Source organism: Haliotis cracherodii, unplaced genomic scaffold (genome assembly GCF_022045235.1).
Source record: "Haliotis cracherodii isolate W230 unplaced genomic scaffold, xgHalCrac1.p SCAF_13, whole genome shotgun sequence".
In the NCBI taxonomy this organism is placed as follows: domain Eukaryota; kingdom Metazoa; phylum Mollusca; class Gastropoda; order Lepetellida; family Haliotidae; genus Haliotis; species Haliotis cracherodii.
Window position 1 is genome coordinate 4,918,561 of NW_027266268.1, and position 15,783 is coordinate 4,934,343.

Consider the following 15,783-nt stretch of genomic DNA (forward strand, 5'->3'; position numbering starts at 1 on the left):
GGTGTTACAAAGCTTATGATGAAATTATTGGTTGTTTTCATTCTTCATGCGATGGGAAAGTGTGAGGTGTGACGGTTTTGTCCCCATGCAGTGGGCATAACATCAGGCTCTACATACCCTGGTCTGTCTTGACAATACAGAGATGATTGATCAAAACCATATAGCATTGGTCTATCATGATAAATTTGTAGTAATTGATACATTTGTGCATACATTTATTAAAGGCATAACATGATAAATTAAGAAAGGAAATGTTTACTCTGCCAATTTATTTACTTGTGTTTTGGACTGGTGTACCCTTTAGTTCCAACAACAACAAAAATGCTGCTAATGTCAGTTTGTTCATGTTTCATATTTAATTAACTTCAACATGCTCAACATGCAACAGTGGGGTAGCCCAGTGGTTAAAGTGTTCGCTCATCAAGCGGAAGACCTGGGTTCAATACTCCACATGGATACAATGAATGAAGCCTATTTCTGGTGATATTGCTGGAATGTTGCTAGAAGTGGTGTAAAATCATACTCACTGACTTACTCACTCACATCAACTGTTACACCATGTAGTTCCTGTGCCATGATTACTTTGCCTCACTTGCTGATGCTGTGCTGTCCAGGAACACTCTCTGGAGGCCCACCAGGAGCGGATGAACTTCCAGAAGGCCAGGATCGTGGAGGTGAACCAACAGCTCCGGACTCTCACGGACAGCTCGGAGAAGGTACCATCTCACACTCCCAGCATGCATATGTCCACACAAACAATGGTCCATTGGCCTCCATCTTGTACATTTTCCCCAAACCAGTGAAATGAATTATGGTCATCTGGTGGTAAAGTGCCATTTTTTTAGCACTTTTAGTTATTCTTCTGATTGTGAAATGTGTGGTGTCTGTGTTGCCCTGAAATGTGTGGTGTTTGTGTTGCCCTGTAATGTGTGGTGTCTGTGATGCCCTGAAATGTGTGGTGTCTGTGTTGCCCTGAAGTGTGTGGTGTCTGTGTTGCCCTGACGTGTGTGGTGTTTGTGTTGCCCTGACGTGTGTGGTGTTTGTGTTGCCCTGAAGTGTGTGGTGTTTGTGTTGCCCTGAAGTGTGTGGTGTTTGTGTTGCCCTGAAGTGTGTGGTGTTTGTGTTGCCCTGAAGTGTGTGGTGTCTGTGTTGTCCTGAAATGTGTGGTGTTTGTGATGCCATGAAGTGTGTGGTGTTTGTGTTGCCCTGACGTGTGTGGTGTCTGTGTTGCCCTGACGTGTGTGGTGTTTGTGTTGCCCTGAAGTGTGTGGTGTTTGTGTTGCCCTGAAGTGTGTGGTGTTTGTGTTGCCCTGAAGTGTGTGGTGTCTGTGTTGTCCTGAAATGTGTGGTGTTTGTGATGCCCTGAAGTGTGTGGTGTTTGTGTTGCCCTGAAGTGTGTGGTGTCTGTGTTGCCCTGACGTGTGTGGTGTCTGTGTTGCCCTGAAGTGTGTGGTGTCTGTGTTGCCCTGAAGTGTGTGGTGTTTGTGTTGCCCTGACGTGTGTGGTGTTTGTGTTGCCCTGAAGTGTGTGGTGTCCGTTTTGCCCTGACGTGTGTGGTGTGTGTGTTGCCCTGAAGTGTCTGGTGTTTGTGTTGCCCTGACATTTGTGGTGTCTGGTTGCCCTGAAATGTGTGGTGTCTGTGTTGCCCTGACGTTTGTGGTGTTTGTGTTGCCCTGAAGTGTGTGGTGTCTGTGTTGCCCTGAAGTATGTGGTGTTTGTGTTGCCCTGAAGTGTGTGGTGTTTGTGTTGCCCTGAAGTGTGTGGTGTCTGTGTTTCAGGGCTTCCCGCTTCACATGAACCTGGCCATGGGTCCGACGGCCAACCTGCGCATGAACAACAACTCGGTGAAGATGCTCAAAGACCAGAACAGACAACTCACCAAGGTGACAGTCACCTGTGTCCTTGTTTATCACCATGTTCTTTTCATTCAGAAGACATCCTACAAGTCATGAATTTTGTCATATTTATGTTTTTTCATTGCCATCTGATTTTACTCTGTCTCGACATATGGTCCTTAATACCCAATGCCCAGTAGGGATTCTAGACATACAGGTCCCCAGTACCCTGCAGCACCCACTGCGGCACTCTAGACATACAGGTCCCCACTGCAGCACCCACTGCAGCACCCACTGCGGCACTCTAGACATACAGGTCCCCAGTACCCTGCAGCACCCACTGCGGCACTCTAGACATACGGGTCCCCAGTACCCTGCAGCACCCACTGCGGCACCCACTGCAGCACTCTAGACATACAGGTCCCCAGTACCCTGCAGCACCCACTGCAGCACTCTAGACATACGGGTCCCCAGTACCCTGCAGCACCCACTGCGGCACTCTAGACATACAGGTCCCCAGTACCCTGCAGCACCCACTGCGGTACTCTAGACATACGGGTCCCCAGTACCCTGCAGCACCCACTGCGGCACTCTAGACATACAGGTCCCCAGTACCCTGCAGCACCCACTGCAGCACTCTAGACATACAGGTCCCCACTGCAGCACCTACTGCGGTGCTCTAGACATACAGGTCCCCACTGCAGCACCTACTGCGGCGCTCTAGACATACAGGTCCCCAGTACCCTGCAGCACCCACTGCAGCACTCTAGACATACAGGTCCCCAGTACCCTGCGGCGCTCTAGACATACAGGTCCCCACTGCAGCACCTACTGCGGCGCTCTAGACATACAGGTCCCCAGTACCCTGCAGCACCCACTTCGGCACTCTAGACATACAGGTCCCCAGTACCCTGCAGCACCCACTGCAGCACTCTAGACATACAGGTCCCCAGTACCCTGCAGCACCCACTTCGGCACTCTAGACATACAGGTCCCCAGTACCCTGCAGCACCCACTTCGGCACTCTAGACATACAGGTCCCCAGTACCCTGCAGCACCCACTTCGGCGCTCTAGACATACAGGTCCCCAGTACCCTGCAGCACCCACTTCGGCACTCTAGACATACAGGTCCCCAGTACCCTGCAGCACTCTAGACATACAGGTCCCCAGTACCCTGCAGCACTCTAGACATACAGGTCCCCAGTACCCTGCAGCACCCACTGCGGCACTCTAGACATACAGGTCCCCAGTACCCTGCAGCACCCACTGCGGCACTCTAGACATACAGGTCCCCAGTACCCTGCAGCACCCACTTCGGCACTCTAGACATACAGGTCCCCAGTACCCTGCAGCACCCACTGCGGCACTCTAGACATACAGGTCCCCAGTACCCTGCAGCACCCACTTCGGCACTCTAGACATACAGGTCCCCAGTACCCTGCAGCACCCACTGCGGCACTCTAGACATACAGGTCCCCAGTACCCTGCAGCACCCACTGCGGCACTCTAGACATACAGGTCCCCAGTACCCTGCAGCACCCACTTCGGCACTCTAGACATACAGGTCCCCAGTACCCTGCAGCACCCACTGCAGCACTCTAGACATACGGGTCCCCAGTACCCTGCAGCACTCTAGACATACAGGTCCCCAGTACCCTGCGGCACTCTAGACATACAGGTCCCCAGTACCCTGCAGCACCCACTTCGGCACTCTAGACATACAGGTCCCCAGTACCCTGCAGCACCCACTTCGGCACTCTAGACATACAGGTCCCCAGTACCCTGCAGCACCCACTGCAGCACTCTAGACATACAGGTCCCCAGTACCCTGCAGCACTCTAGACATACAGGTCCCCAGTACCCTGCAGCACTCTAGACATACAGGTCCCCAGTACCCTGCAGCACCCACTTCGGCACTCTAGACATACAGGTCCCCAGTACCCTGCGGCACCCACTGCGGCACTCTAGACATACAGGTCCCCAGTACCCTGCAGCACCCACTGCAGCACTCTAGACATACAGGTCCCCAGTACCCTGCAGCACCCACTGCGGCACTCTAGACATACAGGTCCCCAGTACCCTGCAGCACCCACTGCGGCACTCTAGACATACAGGTCCCCAGTACCCTGCAGCACCCACTGCGGCACTCTAGACATACAGGTCCCCAGTACCCTGCAGCACCCACTGCGGCACTCTAGACATACAGGTCCCCAGTACCCTGCAGCACCCACTTCGACACTCTAGACATACAGGTCCCCAGTACCCTGCAGCACCCACTTCGACACTCTAGACATACAGGTCCCCAGTACCCTGCAGCACCCACTGCAGCACTCTAGACATACAGGTCCCCAGTACCCTGCAGCACCCACTGCGGCACTCTAGACATACAGGTCCCCAGTACCCTGCAGCACCCACTTCGGCACTCTAGACATACAGGTCCCCAGTACCCTGCAGCACCCACTGCGGCACTCTAGACATACAGGTCCCCAGTACCCTGCAGCACCCACTTCGACACTCTAGACATACAGGTCCCCAGTACCCTGCAGCACCCACTTCGACACTCTAGACATACAGGTCCCCAGTACCCTGCAGCACCCACTGCAGCACTCTAGACATACAGGTCCCCAGTACCCTGCAGCACCCACTGCGGCACTCTAGACATACAGGTCCCCAGTACCCTGCAGCACCCACTTCGGCACTCTAGACATACAGGTCCCCAGTACCCTGCAGCACCCACTGCGGCACTCTAGACATACAGGTCCCCACTGCAGCACCCACTGCGGCACTCTAGACATACAGGACCCCACTGCAGCACCCACTTCGGCACTCTAGACATACAGGTCCCCAGTACCCTGCAGCACCCACTGCGGCACATGGTCCTGTGCACAGCTCACAGGTTACCAATCAGGAGAAGTGAAGCATGTTGATTGTGGAGAGTAGTTGGATGGGTGATCTCTTCGGCAGCTTGACTCCTGAGTTTCTAGGCCTTTGGTCCTGCCCCACACTAAAGCACATGTAGCACATATGGTGTCACCCTAGGCAAGTGACTTTGTTTTGAAATATGACTCTGTCCACCCAGAAGTGAATGGGTATCCTGTAGGATGAGATGGTGGTCTCACTGTTAACCTAGTAGTGACTCACATGTAGGTTGGGTTGTATATACCCCAGGGAGATGAGAATGAAAATCGAATGCAAACTGATACATTGACCAGGGTAATATTAGTGCAGCGACAGGAACATTCACTTGTTGGAAGGAATCTGGTGTTGGAAGGAATCTGGTGTGTTATAAATATACTGACTGCCTCCCATCGTGTTCCAGGAGGTGAGCCAGAAGAGTGACAAGATAACGCAGCTGGAGCAGGAGAAGTCCACCCTCATCAGGGAGCTGTTTGAATCCCGCTCCAAACACAAGACCAACTATGACGACACTACGTTCATGTAGACATTCAAGGAACTGGTACAACCCTTAGTTTTAAACAATACTACAAGGGTGGTGATCACGCATATTATATGCAGGATTGAAACAAAACATGCATCACAAGTACTAAAACGGTACGCAGATCCTATTTAAGGAAAGACAATCACATGTTACTCTAGTTTGGTTAATTATGATTAACAAAATGCAGGTACCGTATTCGATGTAATAAGCGCCCACGGTGACATTTGCTAAGATATTGCCTTGTGAACAATCCCAATAAGCACCCCTTCCGATTGATCAATGTACGCAAGACTTATTTATTCGCGTATAATCAGCACTCATGTGTTATATGCAACCTAAGTTAGGGGTTCTTCAATAATGGAAAAATATATCTGTCGTACACATATATTTCAGCATAAATAACGATATTTATCTTTTAACTCAGTTTTTTTCACCAAAATAATATTCTAGTAAAAGCCCCCTATTTCTAATTTTGAGAGCGCCCTGGGCGCTTATTACGTCGAATACGGTATGTGAACTACGTGCAACCACTGAACTTACGAAGTGTGTATACACAGAAGGCTTCTCAGCGTGTACTAACACAAGACTGTTATCGGAATATTAAACAACTAACATTAAACCATGAGACATGTTGGATGAGAACCAAAGTGGGGGTGCCAACCCCTTTCGGCACGCCGGATGCCGAGCCCTGTTAAGTGGTATCCCAGATGAAACAGTGCAGTACGCTGTAAATGTTTATCTGGTACACGGATGCCAATATTTCATTGTTGAATTTTTTTTTCACTTCTTTTTTTTCTTACGAATCAATCAAATATTTAGCAATTAGTTTATGAGCATGCATGAAAGTCTAATGTCCTTGTACACTAATATGTGTTCTGAAATTGGATGCCAATAGAAATCCGGTAAGCCGGAGGCCTCGAGAGGTAAGTTGGAACCATTCAAAGTGGTGTCTTACATAAGACTTACTTTAAGGAACATTGAAATCTGTGTTCTTGTGTTCTTGTGTTCAATGATGACCAACTAATGAAACAAACTGAATGAAGGCCATGCCTGCCCAGACTTGACCTGGGTTCATGTATTGCTGCTTGACTCTGACTTACATGACAAGCCAGACCCTTGCAGTGGCTTCTGACATTAGATTTTTTAGGGCAGGACTCAGTTGACATCCATGGCTGCCAAGCAGTATGGTCTAGTACAAAGCAATATTGCATATCTGTGTGTTCTCTACTTGTGAGTAAGCTATCTACCCGTGAGTAAGCTCTTAAATTGTGAGTGGTGATGTTTCATGTATTAGGAATGTGCAGGTCAAACAAGAGAGAATTCCAATCTGGTTCTGGTCCATCAGCATGGCTGATCTTGATCTGTTAATAATGGTCAGTAACATGTTTGAGGCAAATCTTTATCTGTTCACAATGGTTGGCCATGATGTCACCATCACCTAGCTGTGACGCTGTCACTGACCCATGGTTGGCCATGATGTCACCATCCCCTAGCTGTGCAGCTGTCACTGATCTATGGTTGGCCATGATGTCGCCATCCCCCAGCTGTGACACTGTCACTGATCCATGGTTGGCCATGATGTCACCATCCCCTAGCTGTGCAGCTGTCACTGATCTATGGTTGGCCATGATGTCGCCATCCCCCAGCTGTGACACTGTCACTGATCCATGGTTGGCCATGATGTCACCATCCCCTAGCTGTGCAGCTGTCACTGATCTATGGTTGGCCATGATGTCACCATTCCCTAGCTGTGACACTGTCACTGATCTATGGTTGGCCATGATGTCACCATCCCCTAGCTGTGACGCTGTCACTGATCCATGGTTGGCCATGATGTCACCATCCCCTAGCTGTGCAGCTGTCACTTATCCATGGTAGGCCATGATGTCACCATCCCCCAGCTGTGACGCTGTCACTTATCCATGGTTGGCCATGATGTCACCATCCCCTAGCTGTGCAGCTGTCACTTATCCATGGTAGGCCATGATGTCACCATCCCCTAACTGTGCAGCTGTCACTTATCCATGGTAGGCCATGATGTCACCATCCCCCAGCTGTGACACTGTCACTGAATCCTGGTTGGATCAAGTCCCTGTTGTTGAATCATGGACCTACTAGACTCTACAGAGTTGTGTCCCTTGCTGGCCAGAACCGGCTTGTTTGGTTCAGATCACCCAGATTGTCGTGGTTTGACCTTGTAGTGTATAGAAACAAATGTGTGTCTCCATCAGTACATGATAGGACTGACAGAGAGTTGTTAAGCCCCATCTCCTCACATCAAGGACCTGCATAATAAGAAATACTTAGTCACCTTCAGGTCAGTGTTTAAAGAAGTCAGTTGTTCCGTGTAATCTGCTGGTATACAGGGAAACACTGTCAGATCCGGTGAGTCCAGACCCTGTAAGTAGAGATCTCATTAGTCAAGACCTCATCAGTTCTCAACCAGTAAGTCTAGTCCTTGATACTTAAGACCCTGTAAGTCAAGACCCTGTTATTCAAGACCCTGGATTCATTGTGTTCAGATCACGATTTCTTAACGATACTCATACTGGTTCTATACAATGAAAATGCACAGTCAACTTAAGCACACCTAAGACATGATATGTGTTTGTGCTCAAGTCCATCTTGAGACACACTGAATGAGATCTGAACCCAAAGACAACATTGTTGTGTTTTTATCATCACTAAATCCACAGAACAACTTAATTTGATTTCTGTGGCCATTATTCCAAATATTACCAAAAATCGAAAATCCTTTTTCAAAGTGTGTCAGTATTTTTATAATGAACTCCAATCTGGGTGTTGTACAAAACAACCTTAGCGCTACAACAGTCATAAGTGTATGTTAAGGTATGGGAGTTTGGATCACCTTAGTGCTTCAACAGTAGTAAGTGTATGTTAAGGTATGGGAGTTTGGATCACCTTAGTGCTTCAACAGTAGTAAGTGTATGTTAAGGTATGGGAGTTTGGATCAACTTAGCGCTACAACAGTCGTAAATGTATGTCAAGGTATGGGAGTTTGGATCAACTTAGCGCTACAACAGTCGTAAATGTATGTTAAGGTATGGGAGTTTGGATCAACTTAGCGCTACAACAGTCGTAAGTGTATGTTAAGGTATTGGAGTTTGGATCACCTTAGCGCTAAGATCGATTTGTACAAGGGCACCCTGGTTTCCAGCAATTAGTTGTTATTAAATGCAGATGATTTTGTTTGGTACAGTACTATTCATAGTCTCAGGGTTTCACTGCAGCCCTGCTGTGAATACTCAGTACATTTATTAATATGAAGTCAAATCAAATCTGCCGATGTCATCTGTGATCTCCTACAGGCTCAAGAAACCTACGGTGATAACTTTTTTTTTTATTTGTTGTCGCCCGCTACTTTAAAACATTTCTTTCTCAAGAACATTTTTTGTCATGATTGTTGAAGTCGTCCCCAGATTTTCATCATGGTGCTTGGACCAATATTGCATTTTGTACAATAACCTTACCTTGACATTACAATCATACATGTTGTATAATAGCCTAGTTAGCGTGACTGTATCTCCATATATCCATTGTCTCACTGAGGTGTATGTTGTACTCAGTGAGAATCATACACATCTATTCATACCAATATTTGGGTACAATGTGTGAAGCCCATTTCTGGTGTCCCCTGCCGTGATATTGTAGGATGATTGCTAAAAGCAGCGTAAAACCATACTCAATCCATCCATCAATCATACCATTATTAGGGGGGGGTATGTATATAGATCAGCTTTGCAAGATTTCAAGTGTTAAGGGACAATGTTCTGACAGCCCATTTTGGCCCACAAGAGGCATAATTTAAGAAGTGAGTAACATCTTTGCAAAATATTGTGAAAATTACTAAATCACCCACAACCTAGAAATATTGGTATGGAACTTATCAAACAGGTTAAAATGGCTGCCCTAGTGATTAAAGTGTTTGCTCGTCATACTGTAGACCTGGATTCGATTCCCACATGGGTACAATGTGTGAAGCCCATTTCTGTCCCCTGCCGTGATATTGCTGGAATATTGCTAAAAGTGGCGTAAAAACTATACTCACTCAAATCACAGCCAACTTTAGCCTTTTCACCTTCTTGCCCATGCCAGTTTTGGACTTTTGACTTGACCAAAGATACATAGATGGTGAAAATAAGTGAAATTTGGACCCTATGTTTGTACTATTTTTATCTACAAATCAGCGTGGGTGTAAGATTTTCTCATGTTAAAATATTTGAAAATGGTTCCTGAAACCTCTAAAATGAGCCTTTAAGTTTAGCCTTACCTATGCCTTCAGTTCCAAACATGCAGTGGTCAAAATGAACAATGTCCACTTCTCATTCATATCAAAACATCTTATGATTGGATGTTTCCAGTGGGCCAGATAGGGCTCTTGTCCTCCACGACACCTCGTCCTTGTGTACCATTGTGAGGGGGCACGGGTGGCCCAGTCGTCTAAGGCGCCGCCATTCGCTGTGCAGAGTTGCGTCCCTTGGGCACGCCAGAAACCTATGATTGTGGGTTCGAATCCCAATTCACCCAGATTATGTTTCTAGGTTTGTCAGCACCATACCCGTGCTCATGGGTTTCACTGAAGTGGTAAACGTCTGAGACCTGCATCACTTCAGGCTTTACCACACCATTAAGCGGGCATGCTGTGTTATAACTGGAATAATGTTAAAAGCGGCATTAAACCCAACTCATTCACTAGTACCATTGTGTACCTTTACTAATATTGTTGGCCTCTCAGCCAGACCCGGTATTTAATACAACCATTAAACATCATTCATAATCATTGAAAAATTAAATGGCATGAGAAATAGGGTAGATATACGTGAATTACATATGTGACCAACAATGAGATAACAGACATTATGGGTGAAAAATCACATTTTGTCTTTTTATATATTTTAAAACTACACGATCTTTGGAACACAAAAATACAATTCACAAGCTTCAATTCATATTTATTATAGAGATATAACACATGGCGATCTTCACTGAAGTAAGTTGACGACAAACGTCTTTATGACATCAAAGCACAATTGTGCTAGAACCCCTATGGTCCCTTTTCTCCTGGTGAGTCACATATTGTAGCTTGTATACATTTCATATCATCCTGTATGTCGGTAGGGGTGTTCTCCTCACTTCATCTTCACAGAGCATCATTGATGGAGCCCAGGACCACAACAATGACCTTGGCACTACGACTGTGGAAGAATTGTTTCAGGTCTCCCCCCACTTCATATTCAATGCCAAGCATCTGGCTTACCCAAGTATATTATAAATGCGCACCTCCCATTGCCAATGCCCTGGGCCTTATGGATTGGCATTGACAGTGACAGTGCCTTCGGCCTTATGGAGCGGCACTGACAGTGTCCTCGGCCTTATGGAGCGGCACTGACAGTGCCCTCGGCCTTAAAGAGTGGCACTGATGGAGTCTTGTGGAGTGGCATTGTCTAGTCTGGTTTGAAGACAGCGAGAGTCAGAGTTTGAAGCGTTCATGTCAATAAGTCTGAACTTATTACAAGCATATACAAGTTTATATCCTATATTAAAATATATATTCTATGTTACATTTTATTGAATAATATATATTGTATGCGACATATATATAAATATGCTTAAGATATTTTATGTAAATGATATTTTTAGTATAAGGTGTAGCTATTTTAGATACATACTCTGCCCTAATGGCAATAATTCAATACATTGTGTTGTGTGTATGCTGGAATCCTGTAAATCCACAGTGTAATCAATGCTTTAACTCTCACAGTCAGTGATCCTCCAATGTTCATGTTGTAGTGGAGCTACATAATACTAATTTGTATTCTATGCACATAATATCTTCTATTATAAGGAAGTCTAGACGTCAAATGTGTTTCTTCTCAGGATCGCATAAGTGAAACAGTTTCAATGGTGGCCATTTTACGTGTCGGTTTAGGGAGGAGTTAAGGTTTGATGTATAAAAAAGGCCATTTTACGTGTTGGTTTAGGGAGCAGTTAAGGTTTGAAGTTAAAAAAAGGCCATTCTATGTGTTGGTTTAAGGAGCAGTTAAGGTTTGATGTTTTAAAAAGGCCATTTTACGTGTCGGTATAGGGAGCAGTTAAGGTTTGATGTTTAAAAAAGGCCATTTTACGTGTCGGTTTAGGGAGGAGTAAAGGTTTGATGTTTAAAAAAGGCCATTTTACGTGTCGGTTTAGGGAGCAGTTAAGGTTTGATATTTAAAAAGAGATTCTTAATTCTTTAAGTTAGGGTGTGTGGTGGGTGTGGTGGGTCTGGTTTGCCTTACACCGATAGAGCTGTACTGATGCTGACCATACGAAGTTACACAGATCTCAGTCTGGATGTTAGGACTCCACAAATACACTGGCCCAGGAGACCAAGACATGTAAATAGGGATCAGGACCAGTGATGTTCAGATCACGGTGGTCCAACCTCATTAGTGCGGAACCTGTTATGCCGGAAACCTCACCTTCCTGACAAAGACACAATACCTCCGCATCTATGATTTGTTAATCCAGATGATTCTACTAGGACCGACACAGTCCACATTAACAAGGGTTCATGGTATGTGAAATGCCAGTTGCCTTGGTTTGTTTACAGAATACAGTGACAAACATTGTAGAATGTCTACAATATAACTGTTAAAAACTTCTTTTACAGTTGCCTAGCAACATATTTGCGATCTGCAGCTTACATTGGGTACTTTGAGTGCTGAAATACATATTACAATAACAAAATATCTTGAGAAAGCAGTCTAACTGTTGTAACATCAGATCATTTTCATTTTTTTAATAACAATGGACTATATTTGTATTATTTTGATGTTGTAAATTTAGGCCACAATAAATTAATTTTAGGTTTTCATACAATTCTTTTTAGATGTGAGGCTTAGGGAACTATATTATTTATCTTAAATTGTTTGGTTCATGTTCATGGTATCTGAGTACAATAACTGTTGACAGAAGTTATTGGCATGAAGCATGAATATTTGGTAGGACGACTGTCACGTAGAGGAGACTTGTAAATCTATTTCTAGTAATATTGTCTTGGTCAAACGTCTTGAAACAGGCCTGTCTCTGTGTTAGAAGCTGTCAAGAATTCTGTGCTCTCAAACTGGTATCAAGTCTGCACTTGGCAAGTACATAAAAGGTAGAAAGGCTTTGAATCTTTCTTGTTAATCTTATAAAGGTTTAACCTAAGTCTTTTGAAACTGTCAATCCCATCCCAAAACTTCTCAAACGAACACACCTGTGATGTTCATGTTTACACAAGGGCGGATAACTCTGAATTACTCTTGCTTCCATTGACAGCACTTGACATTTGACTAGCACTTCAATCATTCACTGCCTAAGACAATTACAAAAATCTAATAATTATTTTATTGTGGCCTTATAAGAATCATATATTCAGCATTGAAAATGCATGATGCTATACATAATTATCATCCTATCTGTCTATAGTACATGGTATTTTCTCACTAACCTGAACAAGACGTTTATGTACAATGTTTATTATTATTCTCATGATAACGACAAGCATGTGTTGCTTGGACGTCCCTTTGCTCAATATACAGACTTGCATTTATGCAGTGAAAGGGTAGAAATTGGAGTTGGTCCCACATGGCAGATCTTGCAGAGATCAATGGAAAGATTAACAATGGCTAATCTCAGATTACCAGTGTATTGTTTGTCTCGTCGTTGTAACCAGCTCTACAAATTATGTCTACAATCACTCTGTTCGACAAAGTCATTCTGGTGCTGAGACTATGTATACCTTTGGGGGGATCGGCAACTTAGTATTTTCACGTGCAGAACTGTGGAAGAATTTAAAATTGATTTGTCTTATAATATATAAAATAAATAATTGTTTTTTTAATCAACTACAATGACTGTATTTCCTTGGTGTATGGTTAAGACAATGGAGTCCAGTTTCCACCCTTGCCGAACTAGGCTGAAATTTCCAGGCTTGGTCATAGCGCCACCAGTGGCTATTATGAGTTATGTCTTTTCTATGTCCCTCCTATTGACCAATCAAATTCCATCTCTCATATTGCTTTAAACAAAATGGCAACGCCCCATGGCATGACAATCTGATCAATAATCAAGCTCTTTATCAATAATAATAAACGGGTCTTACCTCACAATGCGCATCAAATCACTTGAGCACATTGATTAAAAACATGAAAAGATTAGCTCGTTGAAATCCATGTTGTTTATGAAGCAGATGTCTAGTTCATAACACGATTTTGATTGGACTGTGCATAGACTCATTAGTCCAGCCAAAATGTAACCCTGGAATACCAGCCCAGTGCTGCAAGGGTGGAAACTGGACTTTTATAGTCAGTTAACTCCCTTGCCTTGGGAAGAGGAGCAAAACCTTATTGGCATTACAGTTTCTGTTGCTCTCTTGGTCTCTACTATGGATAATACTACAGAAGGTCAGCCATGTTACTGTATGTTCCTCCTCCATGCTCAGCTTCCGAGGGAGCCATTGGTTGAGAATACTGAAGACTGACAGGAGGGGCATGTGGTTGATGTGTTTGAGGATTAAAGATGGAGAACATGGAGGATAAAAGATCATAAAACAATCAGTGGGGAGAGTTCTTCATATATCCTTACAATATAAATAAAGAGTGTTTTATGGAACAGGACTTTTGTCCTAGGATATGATGATATATACTTAAAGGTGAATGGACCAATATTTATTTTTTTTAAGTTTGGACCGTAATTTAGATTAGAAAAACACATAATACATAGGCAGATCCAGAGGCAGGGTCCAGGGGGTCTGCCCCCCATCACCCACCCTTCTTTTGAAAACCAAATGTATGTTTTAGACAGTAAAATTGACCGAGAGAGGATTTTGATATTTTGGACCCCTTCCTTTTAAAAATGTTGCATCCGCCCTAGCAAAATACATGACCCATTCAGTTCCGGACACGGAGTTGATGACGTTTAATGTTCATGCAAACGAGAACGAAGGAGAGAAAAATGGTGTTATATTAACAGCAATGGCATTTCAAATGTGTTTCACCAGATATTTGTACCCTAATTAAGCAATAGCATCCCCTCCATTGATATGTAAGATATTCTCCATGTAGAGCTTGAATACATGTCTATAAACCCTGCTGTGATTTTCTCGTATTTGTTACGGTGTCTACATTTGAATGAAGTATTCCGATTCTTTGGTTTATGGTGATTTTTAGAAATGATTTTTCTATAATTTGCTTGTTACATTTTTTTCTGAGTTTATTCCAGATAATATGGTGTTTTGATTTTGTGATATTGTTTTCAGCTAATTAGAATATGTAAACACAGATTTATTTTTTGTGTTGAGCCTGATATTGAAACAACATGGAAATTGTACAGAGATTGTCTTATATTTGTGATGAAGGCTATTATTATTATTATTATTATTTTATTTGATGGATCACAGGTAAATAATAAAAAAATACAATTATTTTTCTTTCCAGTGATATGCAAAATGAATAATGAATGATTTGTCAGCAATTTATAAAAGTCATCAACATCACAAATACATGTGTAAGGCTCAATAGTTTGATTCGGATTCTGATACTTTGGAGAAATTAATGCTATTGGTCTTCCATGGAAAGCTGACACTTTGCACACTTAATGAGATAATAACCAAAGGGAGGCTTGTGTGATGCCCCCTTCACCTCTGGAAGATAAATCTGTGATTCAGAAAAATAAAATAAAATAATGGTCTTGTTTTAATCTGTGTAAATTAAATAAGGTCTTGGACATGAAAGGAAAAGAGACGTTCCCGAATGTTGCTGTTACAAGCAGTTCAAGTGGAAATAAATGAATTCTACATGATTCCTGATTCATGGCTATGACTTTCTTATTTTTGGGTTAACACTACTGTCCAAGGTTAATTTAAGATTGTCATTTCACACCAATTTGCTGGTCGTCCGTGTTTGGGCTTGACGTAACCGACACCTGGATTAACAGCCATACTTTTACCTGAACTGGGGCATACCCTCGTTCTTGATCCCGACGCTCTGTGATGTGTGACAGGTACAGTGTCAGTACGCAAGGCTTTCTTTAAGAGAGTGAGTGAGAGAGAGAGTATGGTTTTACGCCACTTCTAGCAATATTCCTGCAATATCATGGCGGGGGACACCAGAAATGGGCTTCACACATTGTACCCATGTCGAGAATTGAACCCGGGTCTTCGGCTCAACAAGCGAACGCTTTAACCACTAGGCTACCCGGCCACCTGCTTTCTTTAAGAAAAGCAACAAGCAACAGTGTAAATTTTGTGGCAGGCACAATTTCCTTTTTTTTCGAAAGTCTGAACCATAATGTTTTTTTCAAGATTTTTCAGGGACAATTTATTTTGGGGTATAAAATCCAAAATCATGACAATCGGTCCATGCAATTGGGATATGACATGGATCAACCAAGTCAGCAAGCTTGACCACCCGATCTCGTTTATCACCTCTAACAACAAGCAAAGTTGCCTCTTACAGCAAGAT

At 44.0% G+C, this 15,783-nt stretch overlaps 2 protein-coding genes across 3 annotated transcripts in view; one reads left to right on the forward strand and one right to left on the reverse strand.

The window, feature by feature from the left end:
- Positions 1-5,278, forward strand: part of LOC139458767 (suppressor APC domain-containing protein 2-like) — a 29,740-nt gene extending 24,462 nt beyond the window's left edge. For both annotated transcript variants that reach the window (XM_071240181.1, XM_071240182.1), the window contains 3 exons: positions 615-716; positions 1,779-1,883; positions 5,156-5,278. In XM_071240181.1, coding sequence (XP_071096282.1) covers positions 615-716; positions 1,779-1,883; positions 5,156-5,278 — 330 coding nt within the window. The remainder of the gene's footprint in view (positions 1-614; positions 717-1,778; positions 1,884-5,155) is intronic.
- A 1,361-nt stretch (positions 5,279-6,639) lies between these two features.
- Positions 6,640-7,107, reverse strand: LOC139459418 (uncharacterized). The gene has a single exon (XM_071240870.1). It carries the CDS (start codon positions 7,105-7,107, stop codon positions 6,640-6,642), a length of 468 nt encoding a protein of 155 aa, XP_071096971.1.
- Positions 7,108-15,783: the final 8,676 nt, after the last annotated feature.

Coding starts and splice junctions, on each gene's coding strand:
- LOC139459418 (XM_071240870.1), bottom strand. CDS start 7,107: ATGGCCAACCATGGATCAGTGACAGCGTCACAGCTAGGGGATGGTGAC.